The sequence below is a fragment of the Callorhinchus milii genome, unplaced genomic scaffold, assembly GCF_018977255.1.
Source record: "Callorhinchus milii isolate IMCB2004 unplaced genomic scaffold, IMCB_Cmil_1.0 Scaffold21, whole genome shotgun sequence".
NCBI lineage: Eukaryota > Metazoa > Chordata > Chondrichthyes > Chimaeriformes > Callorhinchidae > Callorhinchus > Callorhinchus milii.
Window position 1 is genome coordinate 5,273,515 of NW_024704762.1, and position 20,644 is coordinate 5,294,158.

Below are 20,644 nucleotides of genomic sequence, written 5' to 3' on the forward strand. Positions count from 1 at the left end.
GGGAGAGGCCGAGGGAGAGGGGGGGGGAGAGGCCGAGGGCTGAGGGGGGAGAGGCCGAGGGTTGAGGGGGAGAGAGGCTGAGGAGAGGCCGAGGGCTGAGGGCTGAGGGGGGGGAGGCCGAGGGCTGAGGGCTGAGGGGGAGGAGGCCGAGGGGAGAGGGGGGGAGAGGCCATGGGCTGAGGGCTGAGATCTCCCACCACCAATAATAATAATAATCCTTGCATTTGATATAGCGCTTTTCACCTCGGGAGGACGTCCCAAAGCGCTTCACAGAACACACTGTAAAGTGAATTGATTGTATATTTGTGGGCGAACGCAGCAGCCAATCGCGCACAGCAATGACCCACAAACAGTCGTAGATTGAGAATGACCAATTTTTATTATTGTTTTTGGGTTTGGAGGGATTATTATTAGGCTCTGTGTGGAGTAAGGAAACTTGTCCAAGGTTTCGCCCTCTGCCTGGAATTGGACTCAGGTCTCTCACTTGCAAAGCGAGTGCTCTAACCACTGAGCTACAGGACTCCACGGTAGTGGATCAACCAACGGAGACGTTTCTATCCATAGTTTAAGCTGCGTTAAACAGGCAAGATCATTTCTCGGGAAACACATGGATTCTATAATGCATTGGTAGCTTAATCAATGTGTCAGTCTGTTACCTGTGTGGTCATTTCTATGATCCTATAAATGTTATAATAATCCACTGTATTGTTTGTATGGAGTATGATTACCACCATGTGGTGAATAGTCATATGTCACCTCGCGCTGTTGAAGAAACTCTCTTTTTCAAATAGTGCCCTGGGATCTTTAATGTCTACCCGAACAGGTAAAACTGATGTCTCCCAGTGGCATTAGCAACAATGCTCCCAAGTAAATCAATCTGGATAAAGACCTCGAGGCTTTCTGTGGGGTTTTACCGTGTGCAAAAAAGCTGCATTGACAGCAATTGCTTGTGAAACAGATTGAGGTGATTTCACAATAAAGAATTAGGTACTTTCTTGTGGTTCAATGCTGCAGCGCAATGTATTATACTGTCAACGATGTCATCATTCACCACATGATTGCAGTGATGCTCAATGCAAAGAAACTATTAACCTGTTGCAAAACCACCTCTGTTGCCAAACTGCCGGCAGCGAAGACCTCCCTCTTAACAGCAGACAAGAGTGGTGGGGCGGACAGTGTTATCTGAAGGTTGACTTTCATATGTATGTTGTTGACACCCAAATCTATACACTGCACTACAATCCTCGCATTTCCTACATCACCTTTCCCATCAGGAGGACATCTCAGAGCACTTCACACGATTTAAAGTGTAGTAACTGTGTACTTTGTACGCAACCATCACAGCCAATTTGGTCAGAGCATGTCCCGCAAGTAGCCATGGAGCGAATAATCAACTTTTCCAGGGAGATTATTTTCCCGGACACCAGAAGAAACTCTCTTTTTCGAATAGTGCCCTGGGATCTTTAATGTCCACCTGAACAGGTAAAACTGATGTCTCATCTGAAGGAGGCACCTCCAACAATGTGACACACCTCCCAGGACTGTAATGGCTGCTCACACAATATACAGTCAATTCACTTTACAGTATATTCTGTAAAGCACTTCGACATGCCTTGAAGATATGTTAAGGCGCTATATCAAGTGCAAAGATTATTATTCCTTATACAGACATGAGTTCAAAGACCCTGCGTGAACTTTCTACCTATCTCCACCCTTCACTCCAGGTTTCGTTCTGACCAACAGCAACAGTTAGACAAGAGACCTGGATCAGCCTGAACTTTGTTCAGCTAAATGTGAACAAGACATACCTCTTCATACATGCCTTTAATCAACTCCCTCCTGTCTACCTACTCCCCTGCTTGTGTTTCCATTATCTCTTAAAGCACTTTGAGGCATTATCCTACATGAAAAGTGCTACATCAGCACTACAAATGGTTGTTTTGTTGTGTTGCATGACAACTCAGGGACAAACACTTGTGAATAAATCATATAAAGTTCACAGTGGAGGTGGAGGAGTTGGGTGTGTGCGCAGTGTGTATGTGACCTATACCTGCAGCTGAGAGAGAGAGAGTGTGGGGGAGCTGACACTAGGCTTGCTGTGAGCAGGTTTGTTGAGGTGTTTGAAGTTTTAATGCAGAACATAAATCTCTCTGACCAATTTGTAGAAACAATGACTGAATGACTAAAGGCTTAAGTTCTTTAAGTACTTGATCACTGATACATTTCTAGGGTCTGTACTCAATCAGACATCCTGGCTTTGGAGAAGACACAACCGACTAATGCACAGGATTCAGCACTTAAAACCTGGAGAGTTGCAGGAAATGTTTAAAGATGAAGGGGGTGAACTAATTGAATACTTGTGAATCCAAAATATGAGAGGACACACACACACCTTAGTGTAAAGCCTTTCCTCCTCTATCCTTGGTGACCCAAAGGAAAAGAGAGCTTTTTATTGAGAGTAGTTGGTGTAGTGTTTCTTTACAATGACAAACTTCATCATTACTTTCCACATAATCAACAGGCGCTTCGCATCTCAAGTCAAATTAATATTAGTCTTAGATTTTAAAAAAAAATGCAAAAGCATCATTGATACACAGGATAAACAAAACCATCAGTAAAAACCTCTGTGAAACAACTGGTTACATCACGTGCACTTGCAATCATCCGCCCATAAAAAAGTTCAGTATTAAAAAAGGAAAGCATTGGTACTGGTTCACAGTAAGTTACCGAAGAAATCATTGCTGAAGGGAAGCCAGTCTCAAGAGTGCAGAGCTCACCAGGACCCACCTTGTAAAGGCTGGAGGTGCAACAGCCAGCGATTCATCACGTACGTGGGAGCAAGAGTCAGAGGGTTACAATCCAACAACTTGTTACCGTGCTGAGATTCCATGGGGGAAACTAACAGCGCTTTCCTACTTGTCACTCCCAATCAAGGGTAGGTTTGACACTCACCCCACTGTTAAGAGAGGGGGGTGGGGGGGGGGTCACAGAAGGGAGCGGCTGGCTGTTTGGAACACTGGATTTTAACACTGGATCAATCTCTATTTCCCAAACATTCACCAAACTAGGTCAACGCATGACTGACCAATTCTCTTCAAAATAGTGGGTTTGATAAGGGCTTGTTGCTGCTTCATGCGCACTTCAGTGAGGCCATTCCCTCCACACAAAGGCACGTGGTCAGTTGTTTTTTTTTGGCTAGTTAAATTCAAGCTGGTCCACTTGAGGGAAAGGAATAAAGGCACTTTTATAGACCGTGGAGTGAGTGCTACACCCAGCATTCAAGGTTTATAACTGCAAAGTACCTCTGTAATACAGAATAAAATTAACATAATGTACACAATATAACAGGATTATCTTTAGTGAGGAATAAATGCGTCCAAAAGCTTTTTTTAAACTGTAATGACAGAAGTGAATAAATGTGAATGAAATGCCCATACCATGTGCAAAAGGCACAGAGTTCGATTAAATAGATCTACAAAAAATAGTTAGTCTCAAGTATAAAAGTACATTCCGGAAGAGAGAAAAAAATCACCAAAAACACTTCAAGATACGTGCATAGGTTGAGAATTTAGAGACGTACTGATATAGATTGCTTTGGTTCAAGCTAGCTTTTCAAACAAATCAACCATTTTACAAAACATCGTCACTTTTTGCCCGAGTCGGTTCCTCGGCTATTTTCCAGCTTCATTAGGTTTCATTACGCTGTCACGTTCTTTAGTCCGCAGAAATAAACTATTGCATCTTTGCTCATTTTTGGCACAGGGCTAACTCCGTTGAACTCACAATTTAAAGAGCAATTTCTCCTCTTCCCTCTCTCCCCCTCCATTAACATGATCATTGAGCAGTGACTCATCCCCATAACCTATGAAATAAACAGTAGGCTATTGAAAAGAGGGTGCAATGCATAATTGATATGTGTTATCTTAAATACAGGAGACAACTCCTACATTAACCTTTGTCCTCGTGGTTCCGATAGCATTACCGTTCGTGTCAGTTCCAGGGCAGCAGAACGCCACAGAATTGCCACATTATATATTTATATATATTAAAAATTTCATAACAATTCTCAGTGACCCGTGCCCTGGTAACCAAGTAGTAAGAACCTTTTTCAAATGCCGCTGAATAACAGGGAGTTCAGCACTGCTTTAGAAATAAAAGAGAATAGCTGCTCTTTAATTTGTAGAGGCCAAGTAGTAGCTCAGTCCCAGAGCTTCGTCACTTCATTGCGTTCCTCACGGCGTCCTGCAGGGATTTACGCGTTACCAGAAGACGAACCACCTCTTCGGTCTTCTTAGTCAGACACTTTCTAGCCTCGTCGTGCGTTACCATAGTCATGTCCCAACCGTTCACCTGAAGAAAGCACAAAACCAGGCATTTGCCCTTAAAATATACAGTCAATTCACTTTACAGTATTTTCTGTGAAGCGCCTTGAGATGCCTCAAAGACGTGATAAGACGCTATATCAAATGCAAGGATTATTATTATTATTATTTGGACCCGAAATCAAACGATACAGTTTGAAACCAGGCTGAGCCGTTCCACATGTGAAAAAATTCCAGTTTCCCAAGGATTTGTCCACAACACGAGTCAATTGAGACACAGGTCACCAAAAGATACTGACAGAAATGAGAGATACTGCATCAATATCAAGAGCCTATTTATTTAAAAGCCATAACTGCTGTCTGTTTGAGCCAACTACAACACTGATGTCTGACGTTTCACATTCAGATACCCTGCTGACTAAGTCATTATTTTGTAAGAATCCAAGACCCTAGACTTTCCCCTTAGGACACAAGTCTAAGCAGACAATTGGTAAAATCTAGTTCTAGGTGCGGAAAGCAATCATTTAAGCCATACGGGATGATGGGCTTTATAACAAGAGGAATGGAATATAAAAGGATGCTGCTCCAGTTTCAGCGCACTGGTCAAACTTTAAAATTTGAAGTATTGCACTCAGTGTTTGGCACCCAATCCTAGGAAGAAGCCTTGGAGAGCATCCAGTGATGATTCAGTAGATTAACATCTGGCTCTTAACTAGGAGTGGCTGAGAAGACTTGGATTATATTGGGACAGTGTGTGGGTGTAAGTGGAAACAGGCAAAGGAAGCAGTGACTATGGGGAAAGAGACCAACAAAGTTTAAAGAGAGGCAAAGATAATGTGAAGATCAGGTAAGAGAGCAAAGAAAGTGGCTTAGCGTAAGAGCATGAACAACAGGTTGTTGGACTGGAGGAAAATTAACCCAGGGCACAATTAAGATTTTTTTTTGCCAGCATTAGACATCCTCATGGGAGCCTGATGCAGATAAGCGTACACGGACAGAGATAGTCCTCGTACAAATACACAGCATTCTACTATATATGTACATACGCACACACACACACACAGGGGTGTTGATGGTAAATTAAACTAACCTGCATTATCTTGTCTCCAATCTGGAGACCCGCTACTTCGGCTGGTCCACCCTCGCTCACTCTGGTTACGTACACACCCTGTTAAAAAGAAAGCGCCACAGGCTGTCATAGTGCCAATTCCACTGCAGAGGTTAATGGAAACATTTCAGTTTACAAGGGGGTGCACTAAAAGTCAAAAGGCCAAACAAGGCTTCAGCCCCAGTGCTCGTCGATAATAATATTTGCATTTGCTTTCAAGAGCATTTTCCATCACAGGAGGTCGTCTCAAAGCACTTCACGGGGTTTACTGTAAAGTCTGGTGACTGTGCACCGTGTGGCAGTAGCGACAGATCAAATTAAAAGCATTACCAACAACTATTAAATCCAAGCAGAGCAAATGACCATATTACATGGATAAGATACCCGAAAGAGAGTCCAGTTTGCGGAATATAAAGTGGAGTAGAGATAAACTCTGTAAACCAGAAGCAACTGATTTGGAAGTTCAGTTAATGCACAACAAGATAAATCAACGATGAGATTGAGTTTTACACCGCACATATAACCAAATACTCCACAAACTCTTTCGGACACCGCTTTGTTTGCACGTCTCACTGGTGATTATCGTGTAAAGAGAAAAGTTATTCTAAGCACGGGTTAGTGAACCAAACACACAGATATACAAATCAGGATGCACTACGTTAAGAAAACCATAAAACGATCAAAAAGCTTTCCCCAACTTTGCAATTCCTTTATACCTTACATTTCCATTTCTTTGGGGCTACCAGAAAACTATGCTTTCGTAGGGCAACTGCAAGACTGCATGGACAGCGGAAGGGAACTAGGTACAAGCAGATGGCTTTATATAATACACCCAGGTGGCTTTATATAGTACACACAAAATGCAATCACTATATACAGCCACAGACAATCCAGATCCAGTGACTGGTTGATAAAGACCAGATGATGTTGCATTGCTGGTGAGACAAAAGGCTGTGATTAACCACTCACCCACCCCCTCCAATGGCCACTAACTCTTGTCATTCATGAGCCAATTCTGACCAAGAACAAGTTTTCAATCTTGTGTGTTTATGTACGACGAGGCTATTGGAAGAGCTACCATTTCACACACTTTGCAGACTTCAACGATTGCTCTGTGCAGAGAAAGCTTGTTCCCACTCACCTTGTCAGTTTTATCAGCTGAAAAGGGGTTTTGAGCTGGGTCCTGGTCAATCCCACCTCCAATACTAAATCCCAGGATCAGGCTCGGGCCTTGACGCAGTTTCTGAATTTCAATGCGTTCCTGAAAGAAAGAGTTCAGAGTCAGGGCAAGAACAGTGAAAACACAAGGAAACAAGGACATGAATAGAGATCTCTCATCGGGGTGGAGTCACTATCTGCAGTCACTGACGTATCTTCGGTGTTTTAATTCAGCAGCCACCCAGGTACCCAGGTTCCCAACCCAGTGATTGTTCACAACAACAACAAGTTAGACTTGTATAGCGCTTTTCACGTCAGGTGGACATCCTTTGCCCTCCTGTATTATAGTGGCACAGTATGGGTCTGCTGTGAATAGAAAGCTCTGAAACCATCTTAACCAAACATTCAGCCTCTCTAGCAAACGTTCCTGTTGGCAGCCAATTAAATAGCATCAACAGAGACGAGGCACAGAAAGCACATAATGTGCGAGAGGAATCTTCTCTGAAACAACATTCTATCCACTCCTCCTGCTTCTGTTGGCCGAACTGAGATTTCTTAACCTATTTAAAAAAGGGCATGTTATTTGACTTTATCCCCAATCTGCTGGCACCACAACTCCTGTATTCGCTAAAGATATGCACCAGATGGGCCTATGATGGAAATTAAACATTATAAAGTCATTAAATATGATAATTTCCTAATCTGTAGCTATACTAATTATGCCCAGTGGAGGCTGAATGACACGTTAATAATGACACGTGCCTATGTGTCTGTCTGAAATGCTTGGAAATAGTTTTGTAATTTAGCTTCTGACCTCATATTATTTGTTTGCTTGTTCTCTGCTAAAGGCGTGACACTGTTTCTCTGCTGTGGAATATGAGTAAACAGGGGAGGAGAAATGTCTTTGTGATTCACCAGCGATACCAGAGGTTTCAATGTTCTGTAAGAAAATAGGTAGAGGATAAGGAGTATTTCTGATATACCCATCCTTTTTGGTTGCAGAAAAATCACAGAATGTTGTCAAAGGCTTTGAGTGATTCTTTAAATATCTAGGAGTTGGATATTAACTTGGTGGTGTCAAACAGGCTCTGTACCATCTTACATATAACTTTGATTCAGATTTATCAGTCAGTTAATAAATTAGCTTGTGCAAACAGAATTCGTTAATTACCTTTCTGGACACCGGCCAACAATCTTGTTTATCGCTGATCAGCTCTCCCCTGCTCTTTCTTCCTTTATAGCACTGCAAAAAATGCGCACCCACTTTACACCTTTACAGTGAATCCATGGAGTCCTGTAGCTCAGTGGTTAGAGCACTCGCTTTGCAAGTGAGAAACCTGAGTTCATTTCCAGGCAGGTCAGGGCGAAACCTTGGGCAAGTTTCCTTACTCCACACAGAGCCTAATAATAATCCCTCCAAAACAAAACAATAATTAAATTGGTCATTTTCAATCTACGACTGTTTGTGAGACATTGTTGTGAGCAATTGGCTGCCGCGTTCGCCCACAAATATACAGTCAATTCACTTTACAGTGTGTTCTACGAAGCGCTTTGGGACGTCCTCCCAACGTGAAAAGCGCTATATCAAATGTAAGGATTATTATTATTATTATTATCCTGTGAAATACTTTTGAGACATCCTCCTGATATGAAGGGATTATTATTTTTGAGAAAAGCCAAGCCGTGGATTTTTCTTCTGTGACAAGTCAGTGCCTGTCTTAAACTGACTCTCTTTTCTCCCTCTGTTTCTGCATTTATTTTTGAGCCAAAGACTTGATTGATAAACCTCATGTGAATGAATCAGGTAATGCTCTCTTTGGTCAAGGGAAGCAAAACGTAGCTCCAATTCCATCCCCACGCTGTTTTGTTCATTACCTGAGCTCTTATTTTTATTTGGTGGGTCATCTATCTTTGGCTACGTGACACCTCGAGCTCAAACTTTGGATTCCAAGTAGCCGATAAGATTTCTTTTAATTGGGAGGACTGTTTGTGGGACACTGCTGTGCACAATTGGCTGCCGCGTTTCACCCACAACATATGCAAATTTACAGTATATTCTGCAAAATGCTTTGAGACGTGTCGAAGACATGATAAGGCACTATATCAGATGCAAGGATTATTATTATTATTATAGACTGAGTGACCAGGCTGGCTCAGACACTAATGGGTCACAAACATTTTAAGGAAACGGACACTGAAGCTGCCTGTCTGAGGGCTGGGAGAGGCTTTAAATCTCCGGCATATTTAACCCTGTTGCTCAGAGCCAGGAGCCTTGGACCGCTTGCAGTACGGGGACATCTCGCTGGTTCCCTGCCCGACAAAGAAGCTCCCCTGCCGGGCAACCCTTATTCAAAGCACTTACGCTTTCAGGTTACCGATGATAAATGGCCAAGTAAAGAAACAGCAATTCAAAACCAGATGTTTTGTAAAGAGTTAGGAAAACCTTTAGACAAGACACCTACCCTTATAATGGCTTATCATTTGTTACAACATTCTTGACATCACCTCAATTAATAGATTTCCATTCCAATACAGGATTAAAATAGATTAGCCATGTCTCATGTCTCTCACATTCTTGGAGTGGTTTATATGAAAAAAATTCAATTGCATATCCAGGTCAGATCTTTTTATTGGCTATTTGTAGAAATGAAGGCAGCCTTGCATAGAGTAGAATTAACATTACAGTACATTGATCCACTTCATTTTTTAAAAAAACATTTTGTTCCCTTGAGTCTCTTGGAATAAAAAAAATCTGTTCTGTAAAAAACACACCAGTCAGCATTATGGAGTGTTGAATATTTGTGTGAAATACACCCTCTTCTGTTCAGACAGTCCATCCTGAATGGCTGCTGAGGTGTTAGTTATTTCACTGCAACCAACTTGCTCCAGTCAGTGAAGTAATTGAAGCCAATAAAATGTTGCCCAAACACATGATCTAGATCAGCGAGCAATTCCAATGTAGCCTTGAATAAGCCTCATTATTAAGTTAGTTCTTCATAGCCCCCAAGATTGTTTCTGTACAGACAATAATGCTGCACCATGAAGAGAACATCAAACATCATCGAGAACAATCCAAGACCAAACTTTGTTGGGTCCCCAAAAATCAGTTTCCACTCTCCTGCAATAAAACACAGATTCATTCAGGTAGGAAGTTAAAAGCATTGGTACAGTCTAAACAGTCCTGGTCTTTCCAAGCACTCTGAGACACTATCCTGCATGAGGGGCACAATATAAATGCAAGATGTTGCAGTTTGCCCTGTATTTTAGTGTGAATTATCAGCACAAAAGCAATTATGCTTTGTTGGTTTGCATTTCATTCCCTGGACATAGAATCATACAGATTCTATCTTGTGTATTCTCTAGATGGACAAATAACACTGCCCCAGCAGATCCCAGTAAATAGAGATTCTGCCCATCATTTGGAGGCATTAGAATTATGACAAGAAATCCATGGCATCTTAATGCCGGCAGATTGTAAATAATGGGAACTGCTGTGCAAGTTGAGGTTTAGAATACAGTCCCGATTGTGAAGAACAGAGATTATGGGTTCATCTACTGGCTGGTTTATGACCTCCAGTAATTTCAGGTATTTAAAGTTCCTTGCTGATGCATCTCATGTAATGGGATGTAATCCTCTTGTAGCTCTCACAAGAAGGCACTAGGAAAAGCCAACAAATGCAGTACAGCTTAGCTGACATTTGGGGAAGAGAGAACAAAGCAAAAATTTCAAATGGAGGCAGACACATGGTGTACCACTGACAACAGTGTGTGGGACTAAAGATTTGGTGTTCTGAAATGAGTGGATTGTGGGATCAGCCAGAGTCCCCAACGCGCACTTGAGAAACTATTTAACTCGCCACACTGGTCTGATAAAACAATCGTGAACTGAACATTTTATTTTCAAGGTATATTGACCATCAATACCAACCATTGTTGTACGATTGCAGAACCATCTGCAAAAGGCTAAAACTGCCCCCAGTAAAATCCAAGAGCACATTGCCAATACTCCAACCAACTGTGCTCTTCCTTTGATAATTCATGTATGCCTGGAAGAAAAGAATTAGTGAGACACCCACAAGATACACACAGCTAAAATCTAACCTTTTCAAGAAAAGTCTATTAAAGCTTTCCAAAAAATAGTGATTTTTACTATCTTCATGTTTGAGTGAGTTGTTTGAATTTTACAGATGCTGATGAGCATTACAAACAGAAAGTATTGGAAAAATAGAAATCAAACAACCTGTTAAGTGCTTGTTCCTTCAAAGAAGCCATCTATCCTATCCTGAATTCCAATATGACAAAATAAGAAGCTTCTCCCAGTGTTTTAGCCAACAATCCTCCAGGTTAACCAGGGATTGGAGTTTGTGGAACTTGCAGCACACAAAACTGCTGCCACATTTGGCTAAAAAAAAAATCACTACATTTGATAGTAGTGGTGACATTTTGACATAAGCCACAAGTTTGCAGGTGGTGTTGCCATTGCTCATTGCAAACTATGATTGGATATAGGACTGCAAGGCAGGACAAGAGGGCAAAAGTTCAGGGCAATTTTAGAACATATATCAGAATTATTTCTTTACACTTAGGGTTATAAGCAACTCTTAACAGGCTACCAGAAAGGTTGAAACCACTTTGCTATCAAATCCAAATATCTGCTTACATCTAACATTATATCTCCCCGATGTTCATCCCAGAGCTTTATATAAACTACATCTCTCTCCGATCCTTACCTGGGGGATGTATTTGATGAGTGTGACACCTAGTTTGATGTAAGAGAAATAGTAAAAGTATTGGAGCCATGTGAGTTCGCCAGCTATCGTCACAAACAAGGTGACAAGAGCGAACAACACACAGGCCACCAGCATTCCAATAGCGGCCTTCGACACTTCTTGTACCCCTTTCTGTGTGCCAGAAGAACAGGAGAGATTCTGAGAATCTATCAACCACAAAATACATCGTCAATCCACTTCACAATATAGTTTTGGAGATGACTCAATGACATGATAAGGTGCAATATCAAATGCAAGGATTATTATTGTTATTGTTATTAACAACCAAGATTAAAGGATATCAACAATTCTCAGATTTCAAAAGGAAAATGGAAGCCAGTACAGGAGAAATACCAAAAGGCAGACTAACCTCATAGATACAACACTGACAAGCTGTAATTGCTGTAAGCAAGATGGCGTGGAGGCTGAAGAAAACATCATTCGCATATACTGGGTCCACCCCATTCAGGTTATTTTCTAAAAACTGTTTCTAAGGAAAAAGGGAGCAACAGATTTAACACATTAACTAAAATCTAAGCCATTTGGAATTATATCGAAGTCTTAAACCAGAACTCAGTCACTTCAATTATAATCACACCGGATATAAGGTTTAATATATTATATATATATATTCGGCTCTGCACAAATTCACCTGCGGTGTCCTCGAGGAAGCCTGAGCTCAACACAGCAAATCATTTAAATCCCTGAAAGTTGTCTTTTTGGAATTGTAGATCTAACTCATTCACTGTAATCAGTTAGATAGATGGCTGTTACACAATGAACTCTACATTCATTTGGACATTCATTGGACATGACTTTCAGAAAATGACAACAATGCAAAACATGATAACTTTGATTCAGATTGAATCGATTAAATAAACAGGTTTACAGAAACACTCTGCTTCTCGTTTGGCAGATAATTCTGTCTTTTGAAATCACAGTCTTAGGGTTTACTATGAACTTTGTGCTTTATGGATACTATAATCGGACTGAATTGAGTGACCGTCCTGGGATGGGTCAGTTTACTATTAATTTAATATAACTCAAAACGCTTCACTAGTAATCACTGTATAGTGTAAGGACTGTACTTGTAGGCAGACACCGCAGCCAATTTGTGCACAGCCAAGCCCCACAAACTGCCAAATTATCTGGAGGGTTGTAGGCCGGCCAGGACAAACTCTTCTTTTTGAATTGTGTCAATGGATCATTAATATCCACCTGAACAGACAGTTGGAACCTTGGTTTGACGTCTCATTTGAAAGACGGCACCTCTGACAATGCAGCGCTGCTCCCAACTGGAGGATCAGCCTAGACGGTGGGCTTAAAGTCCCAATTTCACTTCCACTTCAGAGCCTGAAAGCAGAAGTGAAATGCAGCTGCAATACCGGGTAAAAAAAAAGTTAGATCACATGAACACAAGGTTATAAGGTGCTTGCTGACTGCAATTAAATTCCAAAAAAAAATTGAAGCCGCAACCAGATTCCCCCAAGAAAGAAACCTTACATCGGAAAGAGGAACCACTGCTTAAAATAGTCAGATCAACACGTCTATCCATACACAAAGAATTAAAGGGAAAAACCAAAGGATAGTCTCCACTCTTTGAGGCATACTGTCCCAATATTACCTTTCCATTTCCCTATTTGACCTGGAAAATGTAATGAACAGTCAGGACTTTTCCCATCCTGATTACATTGTTCCAGGAAAAATAGGGAAGTGGAAAAGGTTTTTGCCCCTTAAAGGAAAAGGCCACTTTTTTTTCAAAATAGCAGATTTGATTTACTGGTATGTGGTTGATGCGGAATGAGCAGGGTATATACAGCTAATTGTTGAAACCAAGTGTGTGTAACATGCAAGATAACAACTTCACCTGAAAATTACCAGCAAATACAACCAAGCAGAGTTCTAACACACCTAAAGCAGCAACTAGTGAAGATCAACTACAAATTGACAGCATCATTAACCACATCACCGAGGCTAACATCAATTTGACGTTACCAATCCCGCTGCCTAGACTGTGACTAAGAAGTGACTGTTCTATGCTGCCTTTCGTGGCCTGCCACTCCTTCTTTCTGTCGACTTTATACTTTCACTTGATTGACACCTTTAGGTACAAGACCTTTAGTAAATGTAAATTTCCCTCTCCCATCAACTTAATTAAAATAACAATTTTTCTCTTGACCATTTTTCCTTGTTCTGTTATTTATGAGCAAAACTGGCTCAAAGGTTCCATTTATGTATAAAGCCCACAATGTCATTGTGCTAATTATTCAAAGACATAGCGTCATTTTCATTCCAGTTGAAACCTTTTTGGTCATTGGGTGAAGGCAATGGGAAATACACTACTGAAACAGGGTGGGTCCAAGCAATTTTGGCAATAGGAAAACCAAATTATCTTCATGTCCGGTTACCGCTAACAAACACTTAATAAAAAAAACAACAAAAGTTCAATGAAAACATGACATGGAGCTCCTCCCAACTAATCTGTGAGAACCTAATTTCTGGTGATTATTGTAACAATCCCATTTCAGTGGTTTGACTACCTGTCCTTTACGAAATGGTGAAGAAGGAAGATCAAGATTCACTCCCACTTACTAAACAAGCTGAAGTGATCTTCATAATAGTTACCTTAATATATGGAATCCAGAAAAGGCCAATGTTAAAAACGCCATAGGCTGTATGACCCATCAGATTAAGTGCCAGGTAGTCAAAATTCAATCCAACCACACTGAAAAAATAGAAATAAGTCATCCACTTACAAAAGGGCTGATCAGTGTGCTTTAAAGATTGTGCTGTAGTAAATATCACATGATGAAAAGCTAAAAGCTTAATTTTATGGTCAGACTGTCTGATGCTTGTGGAAACCCATCACAATGTTTAAGAGTCTCCAAAGCAGTCAGAGTTCCACATATGGATGTTCACACATGCACATGGAAATTTCTCTGTGTCTGGAATAGCATGAGCACTCTCCCCATGGAGGGACTTAACCTGCAAATTTGAGGGACTTAACCTGCAAGAGTCAAGGCTTAGGGACCCCAGTGTGTGTTACTGATGGAGTTTAACCAAGTAAAACCCCAACATTTGCCATTGAGGGCATTGTCTGGCAATCTTCTATTGCTTGTCGAGGTAAGATCACCTCTGGAACTCTAACATTAATCTGGAAGTTTTAATTTCAGAACACAGAAAGAAACAACCTTCTCTTTTCAAACAATGTCATGAGATCTTTACCCTCAACCTGAACAACGCAACATTTTAAATCTAACAACTAAGGAGCTAAATATTTTTGAATCAAATTTTTTGAGTTTAAAGTTCCTAATTTTTCTATAAAGCTCCCCCAATGCTTCCAATCCTTAAAGCACGTTGGTCCTTACCTTTTCCGTTTCCAGTTTTCAAAGATCTGCGGATAGAAGGAGATGGACCAAGCCAAGAAATAAATCCAACCAATCACTTGGTTTATGATCGTCAAGACATCACTTTTCACCACGAGAAAGCGAATTCTTCCCAGAGAACTATATTAAAAAAATTACCATTAAACAATACTTGATGACAACCAGTTGTAAGTTACAGAAGTCTCCATTCTCGGCACTCAACAACAGCTGTCAAGACTGAATATTAAAGTGGATAGTGTCCAGATGTTACTTAGAAACAACACTTAACAACTCTTGGTGTGTGTAAAATCCAGGATCCCCCTCGATCCAGACATTGACTAACCCTAAATCATCATGTTATATGATGGGATTGTTTGTCCAGGAAAGTTGCTGAAAAAGACAGAACTAATCACCAGAACTGATAATGATGAAGCGATTAGTTTTTCTGACTCAATCCCACGTCCCAGACATCGCTGTGAAGTCAATGTGTATGGGACAAAGGGCACCCAAGCTGCACCTACTATAAGAATGGTCACTCCGAGCTATACGGTAGAAAAGCAAGACATGGCCATCAACAGTATAACAGCGTAAGACCTCCATCTCTGGGCACGGAACTGATCACTCAAGTTGTCTCGAACTACACGTCACAGTTGTATTAACCTGGTGGAATTTCAACCCTTGGATTTCAGCTAAAATCACTTCAAAGCCTTTTATCTGCGACCTTGACCGGAGTAATTACAATAAAACCGATCCCAAGTGGACCATTTATACTGATGAATAATGTTCTCTTTTCTCAGTTCCACCCACAAATTGATTAATCAGCTTCCTAGACAATAAATCACCTGGTCAGATTGTTATCTGTGTTCTGCAGGTACACGATGGCTTGTCCAACTTGAAGTCCTTTGACTGGAAAAAATGTTGAGCTCACAGAGTTAGAGGGCAAAACTACCTGTTGGAATAAAACATTCGATAACGTTAAAAGGAACAGGCGCTGAAAATGCTACAACAAGAGAATTGGATCAAGTTCAGAATTGTGATTCTGTGTTATGTAAATATGGTGAAAACTGACCGAATCAGGTCACAGGGAGACATGGTTTTACATCACTAGTAGAACAAGCTAACAACGTCTCTCCTCTGGTAAAATGAAATTTTCATGGTGTGTTTTGTTTTGTTCAACCAGGTGTCCGACATATGCAGAAGCCCATTGTCATGTGTAAGAATATCCAGTACAGACACGTGTATGCCACCTACACATGCAAATATTTCTGTGCTTCTAGAATGGAATGTGCACACTCTCACTGGAGAGATGCTTACACAATTCTAGAGATTATGAGGTGCAGGTTGGCAAGAGCCAAGACTTGGGGTCTCCAGACTGTGTGTTTGGGGTACTGCTAGAGTTCTGTTCCTCCAAGGCTGGGTAGTCTGGTTCAGGAACAGGACTAATGCCACAGAGGGCAACTCGATTCTAACATTCTATTGCCACGCTCAGGAGGATACTGTGGTTATATATAAATCCAGAAAGTACATCACTTACGTGCTCAGGGAGTTGAACAATGGAACCGTGTTTGGACGCGAATGTCACATTGAATGTGACAACTAAGTTCTTCTGTAGTGGTACTCTGCAAAAGAGAAAAAATAGAATATTTCTATATAACCATGAGTAACTACACTAAATACTCAGTCAAGAATGGATCAAAACGGAGTTCCACATATGCATGGCATATGGCACCTATGCATGGAGATTTCTCTTTGTTCTAGAATAGAGAGCACACTCACTCCCTGATTACCTAATTCCAGAAGTATCAGATCCAGATTGGCAACAGCCAAATCTTACAGACCTCAAAGTGTATGTTAGGACACTGCTGGAGTTCAGCCAACTAATGTCTTGCAAGTTTCCTACTAGGGAATCTAAAATGTTTAATTTTAAGCCTTCTCTTAGCCAAATAATACCTCAAAAACAGACTTACCTTGGTGCAATGCTGATGTTTTGAACATTACCAATTTGCAGGGAAACAAATTCTGGTGCTGACAGTGTTAAAACAGCATCTGAAAAAAACAAAGAACAGATGAACTTTTGCCATTCCAACAAGTATTTGCAAACAATAATATAAATATGACCGATACATTTTCCTCCAATAAAATCTTAAACCACTGATGTTATAGTATCTCCCAATGTTTAAGGTTAAAGATACATTATATTTCTCTGAGCCATATCAATCAAAAGGTTGCACTGAAGCAAACCAGCAATCTCACCATGCCTGAGTTATGGGAAAAAAATAGCAAAGCCATCCCTGTTCATCACCACCATCCAAAGGCCCCTAGTAGTAGGTGTGGACATCAGTGAGGAATAAGATTGGTCTGAATTATAATGATTCCTCTACCCATTTGCATTCATCCATCACAAGGTCAATATTTACCACATTGCAGCAGTGAGTTGCTGGACAGACAGTAGATGGAAAACAGCAGAAATATTGGTAGCTTCATGATTCAGCTGTAAACCTGGAGGGATAATGAGACCAGAAGTTAAGAGATTACATTTCACAACAGTTTACGAGGTAGTTTTACCATTTCTCTGAACGATGCTGACACATCCATCAGATAATGGTGGGACAGATTCAGTTCGGACGCTCAACAAAAATCAATCATTGATAACCCTGACTATAGTAGTGACTCACGAGTACTGCAGTTTGGCCATACACCTGGATCACTCACTGCTCACAATGCCCGTGTGCAGCAATCCCTCAACAGGCAGTCATGGGCTAATTAACTACACAAATTAAAAGATAGCAAACAAATGCCTGCCAGCACTATAATTATAAAATCACAGCATCAGACACATGCAGACACGGTGGATACATTACAAAACATTTTTTAAAAATTGCAAAACAGAAGGTGGTGATTCAGACCATTAAACGGGTGCTAGCTCCTCCACTGGAGTACTCTAATCCCAATTCCCTGCTCGCTGTCCTCCTTCCTTCCCGCCCCCCACCGACCTTTCTTCCTGTCCCCCACCCACCGACTCACTCCCTCCCACCCACACAAACCCACTCACTTCAATTTAGTGGTGAGAACACTTGGAAGGAAGTGAGAAAGACTTCTGCATTTAAGAACTTCTGCGGTGCTAACCAGCTAAAACCGCATAACATAACTTGCTGTTCTCTTTGACTGTGCCTTCAGCTCCCCTCTCGACTGTCTACACCCTCCTTGCTCCCTCCCCTCACCCTGACCATTTCCCCCCAATGCTCGGGTCCTGACCCAACTGTACAGCGCCTTGGGACGTCCTCCCGATGTGAAAGGCGCTCTATTTGTTGTTGAGAATGCTGGCACCAAGCATTCACGCTGCTTTTCCAGCTAGGACCACCCTACCCATTAGGGCTTTAGCCTGCAGGGTTAACAGGAGTGGGATGACTCCCTGCACCCAGTGACCGGTCTGCCCTTCCAGGTCCTGTTCACGGGCCAGGCTGAGCTGTGCTGTCATCAGCAATGGCCTGGAATACACAGAGCAGCCTGGCTCAGGAACTGGGCTTGAGAGACCCCCACGGAGGGTGGGCTCGATTCCGCCATGCCGCGCTCAGGCACGTCGCTCGGTAGCCAGCCATCTCAGCTCCAAGGAGACCCCGCTTACCTCCCTTCCTACTTCCCCCACCAAAAAAAGGAACCCGCATTTTCAATACAAACCTAACTGAATACAATTTGAATTCAAATAATAATAATAATAATCCTGGCATCTGACATAGCGCCTTATCACGTCATCGAGACGTCTCAAAGCGCTTCGCGGGACACAACTGTAAAGCGAACTGACTGTGTATTCTGTGGGCGAAACGCGGCAGCCAATTGCGCACAGACAGCAGCGTCCCCACAAACAGTCGTGGACCGAAGTGACCGATTTATTTTATTTTTCTTTCCCCCTGAGGGATTATTATGAGGTGGAGTCTGTGGAGTAAGGAAACTTGCCAAAGGTTTCCCCCTGACCTGCCGGGAGTCGAATTCAGGTCTCCGGCTCTTGAATTACAAAGCCCTATTTCACTTGCGAATCACTCACTGCAAATAAACCATCCGAACCGACCGACCGGCGGCCAAACCTGCAGCGAGTCCAGGATACAGGGCACGGCAAGTGGCACAAACCCCCAAACTCACTGACACCATAACCCCCCCCCAACTCCAGCCCAACACCTAACCCCAACCCCTAACCCCCCCCCAACTCCAGCCCCACCCCAACCCCCCCCAACTCCAGCCCAACACCTAACCCCAACCCCTAACCCCCCCCCAACTCCAGCCCCACCCCAACCCCCCCAACTCCAGCCCCACCCCCTAAACCCCCCCCAACTCCAACCCCACCCCCTAAACCCCCCCCCCAACTCCAGCCCCACCCCAACCCCTAATCCCCCACCAACTCCAGCCCCACCCCCTAACCCCCCCAACTCCAGCCCCACCCCAACCCCTAACCCCCCCCAACTCCAGCCCCACCCCCTAAACCCCCCCCCAACTCCAGCCCAACACCTAACCCCAACAACCCCCCCCCCCCGCAACTCCAGCCCCACCCCAACACCCCCCCCACCCCAACTCCACACCCTCCCCCCCCCAACTCCAGCTCCACCCCAACACCTAACCCCAACCCCACACCCTCCCCCACCCAACTCCAGCCCCACTCCCAACCCCTAACCCCCCACTCCAGCCCCACCCCCGAGACCGCAACCCCCCTAAATTTCTCCTCTCTCCCCCCCCTTCTCCCGGTCTCTCCCGGTCCCTCTCTCTCTCCCCCCTCTCCCGGTCCCTCTCTCTCTCCCCGGGGGGGGGGGGGGGTGTCGCTCCGGGTCTCTCACCGGAGCTCGAGCTGCATCTCCGGTTCGGGAATCTTCCAGCGGCGTGCGAGGCAGTCATGTGATTCCTGTGACATCACCCACAGGGGCGGGGTCTGTGTGCCAGTGACAGGACCGGGGGCGGGGCCTACGTTGAGTGACACGGACCGGGGGCGGGGCTTATAATCGGCTGGTATGACTCTTGGGCGGGGCGGGGCGAATGCTTGAGTGACACGAATAGGGGGCGGGTCCTGTGACTGACTGACATGAATCGGGGGCGGGGTCTGTGCCTAAGGGACAAGGCTTGAAGTGCTTGTCCACCCTCTTCCCCCCCCCTCCCCCTTCCCCTCCGCTGACCCCAAACCCCCGGCTCGGGTCCGAATCCCTGACTGTCCATCCCTGACGTCCTCCCGACATGAAAGGCGCTGTACACGGATCCCGGGATCCGTTACTCTGAAGCGCTCTGAGACCCCGTCCGGGGTGGAGGGCGCCCCTACGAATCCAAGTTGTTGTTGTTGTTGTTGTTGATGATGTTGTCGTCGTTACGCTCGCAGCGAGGAAAGTGAGTCGACGTTTCGGGTCCACGCAACGTCGACTCACTTTCGCCTTGGGACGTCCTCCCCGGCGTGAAAGGCGCTCTATAGATTTAATTTTGTTGTTGTCGTCGCTGTTGTTGTTGTTTCCTCTTCTGACGATGGACCCGAAACGTTGACTCACTTTCCTATCTCCCTAGACGCTGCCTGACCTGACCTGCTGAGTGTTCCCAGGCTTTGTCATTGGTGTTTCCAGCGTCTGCAGTATTTTGGGGGGTTTTGCTGCACGAACGTAATTTGTTGTTGAATCTGACCGTGTGCGTCAGTTGAAGCCCTCTTGCTGCTCCCGACCACAGGATAATGTCTGTCCCGACATAAAGCTTAGGAACAAGAGGAGACCGTTCAGCTCATTGACCAATGTTCCACTACTTGTTCATGGCAGATCTTTCCCCGTGCCCTTCATAGCCAAGTGTCTATTGATCTACCCGTGTGGTGTGTTCCAATTTCTCCCAACCCTCTGTGTGAGCAAATGCTATATCAGATATCATGGCCTCAGTAGTTGGTCTGTGAGGCTTCGTCATTGGTGTTTT

The 20,644-nt window shown here is 43.4% G+C and overlaps 2 protein-coding genes across 2 annotated transcripts; both read right to left on the bottom strand.

The window, feature by feature from the left end:
• Positions 1 to 2,393: 2,393 nt before the first annotated feature.
• Positions 2,394 to 6,770, bottom strand: LOC103183488 (Tax1 (human T-cell leukemia virus type I) binding protein 3). Its single transcript, XM_007900997.2, has 3 exons — positions 6,572 to 6,770; positions 5,413 to 5,490; positions 2,394 to 4,350 (listed from the first exon to the last, which is right to left on the bottom strand). The coding sequence occupies exons 1-3, from the start codon at positions 6,749 to 6,751 to the stop codon at positions 4,216 to 4,218; spliced, it is 393 nt and encodes a 130-aa protein (XP_007899188.2). The 5' UTR covers positions 6,752 to 6,770; the 3' UTR covers positions 2,394 to 4,215.
• A 2,430-nt stretch (positions 6,771 to 9,200) lies between these two features.
• Positions 9,201 to 19,603, bottom strand: ctns (cystinosin, lysosomal cystine transporter). The gene is given in 11 exon segments (NM_001292551.1): positions 9,201 to 9,706; positions 10,517 to 10,634; positions 11,319 to 11,489; positions 11,728 to 11,847; positions 13,983 to 14,082; positions 14,726 to 14,863; positions 15,565 to 15,671; positions 16,257 to 16,341; positions 16,690 to 16,768; positions 17,140 to 17,221; positions 19,546 to 19,603. Coding segments are annotated over 10 exon segments (1,122 nt in total). The 5' UTR covers positions 17,207 to 17,221; positions 19,546 to 19,603; the 3' UTR covers positions 9,201 to 9,569.
• Between the last annotated feature and the right edge of the window lie 1,041 nt (positions 19,604 to 20,644).